The 3,947-nt window shown below is 41.6% G+C and overlaps 1 protein-coding gene across 1 annotated transcript; it reads left to right on the forward strand.

Annotated features, from left to right (window-relative positions):
• Nucleotides 1-2,164: 2,164 nt before the first annotated feature.
• LOC127032512 (olfactory receptor 4D1-like) lies at nucleotides 2,165-3,112 on the forward strand. Its single transcript, XM_050919821.1, has one exon. It carries the CDS (start codon nucleotides 2,165-2,167, stop codon nucleotides 3,110-3,112), a length of 948 nt encoding a protein of 315 aa, XP_050775778.1.
• The last annotated feature ends 835 nt before the right edge of the window (nucleotides 3,113-3,947 follow it).

The raw sequence follows: 3,947 nt of genomic DNA on the forward strand, positions 1-3,947 counted from the left end.
TGGAATATGATTTCCTTCCCCTGTCTATTCGGAGAGCAATGATCAGCTTTGAAATGTGACTTCCCCTGGTCATCCTTAATCATTAAGAGGCAGCCGGATCTGATACCACCGGCACAGCAGATTGCACGAGGTAGTGACTGTTTTTGTAAATAATCTACAAACTATAATTAGCCATGGGCTTTGTTACTGAAGGGGGGGAGAGGTGGGTGGGAGGCTTTTCAAATATAGACTTGAGTATTAGAGAAATCTAAGAGATTTAGGAGTACATCAGCCCACTGAGCCTTTACTAACAAAACTATCTGACACCTTCGTAAGACTAACTCTGTCTGACAAGGCTTCTCCTTAGGCAACAGCTCTATGCTACTGTGATCTGAAAGCCATTTTCTCTAAGGCTGGCTGGAGCTTGGAAGTTAAAACCAGAAAAAGCCAAGGGAAGTGCCCACATCTGCTTATGAAATCTAAGTGAGATTCCCTGCACTTAACTCTCTTATTCCGCTTTGATGATCCTAGACTGAGAAGTGATATGTGTTATGGAAGGCTCCAGAAGGTGTCCATGGTAGGGCAGAAATTGAACCAAACTCCCTAGAACCCACAGCCAGTGATTTACCCATAAAGCCATCCTCCCCCTCTCCTCCCAGCACAGAGCACTGTCATTTAAGAATGAGATATTAATTTAGGGCTGGTTGATATTTTCAGCTCTCGGGATTTTCAAAAATACTAGTGTGAGTTGAGTGTCCATAATACCATGGCAGCTTTGAATATTTCATTATAGATGAATACCTGAAAATCTTTACATGTTCATAGTTTTTCAATGGAGATGTCTGAAGCTTAGCACTAGAATTCATGTGTACCAAAATACAGAGACATGATTTTTTCAGAAATCGTCAGCAAAAGTTATTCCTGCTAAAGTCAATCAGACTTAATTCCTTTTCTTTATGTAGCCACTCTAAGGGGTCAAAGACCATTGTTTTGTTAAGACAGGATAGAGGAATTCAGTACCTCTGATGGGGTAAAGAACCCCAAGCTATCTGTCTCTCTCTTTCTTTCACCTAAAAACGCCAGCACTTTTGGCCCACTGGGAGAGATTCTGACCATGGTAAGAGTCAGTCATCATCTTACTGGAAGACAGTGTGTGAGAAAGGTCAACTTGAGCAAAGCTTTGAACCAAAACTTGCTAAATAAATCTTTAGACTTTTACCTGCATGTTCGCACTTTTACTTGCTTGTAACCATTTCTAACTTTGTGTCTTATACTTGAATTCACTAAAAGTCCTGTCTTCTCTTTTTTATAAATTGGTTTCATTTTGTAGTCTAAACCAATCCAATGTTGTGTTTCAAAGTGTGTTTGGTAACTCCAGTTAAACTAGCAAAACTATTTTATATTGACTCTGTACAGAAGCAATGAACCGTTAATATCTGAAGTGTGCAGAAGAGGGGCAGGACAGTGCAGAACACAGGTTTTTGGTAAAATTCAGGACTGGGAGAATGCTGGGGTTACCTGCAAGTAGTAATCAAGGCTGGTGGAAGCCAGGGTGTGACTGGTAGGTTGTTGACAGGCTGCTAAGGTCAGAGCTGCTGGTCCAGCACTGCAGCTCTACACAGACACTGAGAGGGGACACCTACAAGCTGGTAGGCCGGTTTTGAGAGTCTCAGGTTGGGAGCTACAACAGCAAAGCATTGTAAGGCATCCAGGGTTATGGGGAGGGCTGTGACACAAACCTCACTGGTCTGGATCGCACCCCAGAATGTGAGAATCCCTGGTCTGAGTACATCCACTTTGCAAATACACCTTCTTCCCAACCCTGAGCCTCTAGGCCACATGAGGAATCTGTGGCCCATGTGAGATGTGCACTATCAGGGCTTCAGGAAGATCAATGGAGACAGTTGTTAGCAGGGGGCATTTTGAGTGTGTAGGTTGCTCCTGTTCACTCCCAAAGACCTCAAATTGGAGACGACCACTGGTGGAGCTCAGAAGTTCTGCTGAAGCAGGGTACTCACCATTGGGGCTGGGTATACAGTCTGGAATTTGGTAAACAAAGAAAATTTCCAAGCAAGTGTATCAGTTAACATGGAGTTAATATTCTTTTAATAACAGTGTGTACTGAGATTGCATTGTAATTATTATCATCACTGTTCCTTCTTCAGGCATATTTTGAGGTTAATAAATGGAGAAGAAGAACTTCACCACCCCAGTGACAGAATTTGTCCTCTTGGGCCTCGCTCAGAGACCTGAGCTGCAGCCATTTCTTTATGTGACTTTCTTCATAGTCTACATAAACACCTGGCTGGGAAACTTCATCATCATCAGCACTGTGATCTCTGACTACCAGCTCCACACCTCCATGTATATCCTGCTGGCCAACTTGGCTTTCCTAGATATCAGCGAATCAACAGTCAGTACTCCAAAATTACTCTCAGATCTCCTCTCACAGCATAAAACCATCCCATTCAATGAGTGCATCCTTCAGATGTTTTTCTTCCACTTCTTTGCTGGCTCTATGGGGTTTTGCCTTGTGGGGATGGCGGTCGATCGGTACGTGGCCATCTATAAACCACTGCGGTACTTGACTATCATGAACCGGGGCGTATGCGTGAGGATAGTGGCACTGGCATGGTTGGCTGGACTGGCTCATTCTGCTGTTCAGACTGGACTGCTCCTCCAGTTACCATTCTGTGGTCCAAACATCCTGGACAATTTCTACTGTGATGTCCAACAAGTCATCAAACTGGCCTGCACCAACACTCACGTGGCTGAAATGCAGATGAGTTTCAACAATGGGTTAGTGATCATAACAATATTCACCATTCTCCTTATTTCTTACACCATCATCTTAATCAAGATCAGGACACATGTCACGGAAGGGAAGCACAAGGCTCTGTCCACCTGTGTAACCCAGATCACTGTGATGTGTTTGCAATTCATACCCAGCATCTTCATCTATGCTTGGCCCATCAAGCAGTTTGCCCTGCATAAGGTGGTCTCAGTCATTTACTCTGTAATCACCCCAATGCTGAACCCGATGGTCTACACCCTGAGAAACGCTGAGATGAAGAAGGCCATCAGGAAACTATTGAATAGAATGCTTTTCTCACGGTGGGAAAGACAGGCATAGTTTATCTCTCAATGTCCATTTGTGTTAAAAACCTGATCTCAGTCATATATCAGAGATCAGACATATGTGGCACGTGAAATGTGTGTGAGGTCAAATAAGATCAAATCCTGCACACTCATGAGAATCTCAGTTCACAAATGCATAATAGATGGAGAGCCAGAACCTCCATAGAAGGAAGAAAAGCAGTCAGTGGAAATAAGACGTAGCTCCATATCGGTAAATAGTCCAGATCCCCAGCTGGAGGAAATAGGTGCATCTCACTAAATGACTTCCACCAGCTAGGGCTTTGACCCTGAGAACTTATGGTCAAAATTATTCTAAGAATGATTTCAACTAATGAGGAATCCATGAAAAAAAATGTCTTCTAAAAAAAAATCTGTTGAATAAATTTTGTATCATAACTAATGGACTGATTGTGATGAAGAAATTACTATCAAATGTTCCAATAATGAGTAAGGTCATTTTTTACTTTATGGCTAATTCTGTTATCTCTTATACACATACAGCACTTATCTGCATTTATCATGTGAAGTCTCATCAAAATCTTTTAATAATCTTCACAACTTACTTTAAAAAAATACTTGGTTTTAGTTCCCTACATGCTATTTCTATTTCTAACCCGAACTTCACAGGTTAAACTGAAGTTTTCTTTTCTTCCTTTTTCTGCTAATCCTGATAAAGAATGGGAGTAGAATGGGAAACATTTTTGATGGATTTTTAATAATTCTTCTTTTCATTCATAATATACACATTTTGATTTTTCCACATTTACTCCTTTTCTAAGAAAGAAAGAAAGAAAGAAAGAAGTTGGGCCATTCATCCCAATATAAATTGA

Source organism: Gopherus flavomarginatus, chromosome 12 (assembly GCF_025201925.1).
Source record: "Gopherus flavomarginatus isolate rGopFla2 chromosome 12, rGopFla2.mat.asm, whole genome shotgun sequence".
Taxonomy (NCBI): domain Eukaryota; kingdom Metazoa; phylum Chordata; order Testudines; family Testudinidae; genus Gopherus; species Gopherus flavomarginatus.

Bases quoted from the DNA above. Each gene is read 5' to 3' on its own strand.
- LOC127032512 (XM_050919821.1), top strand. From the start codon at position 2,165: ATGGAGAAGAAGAACTTCACCACCCCAGTGACAGAATTTGTCCTCTTG.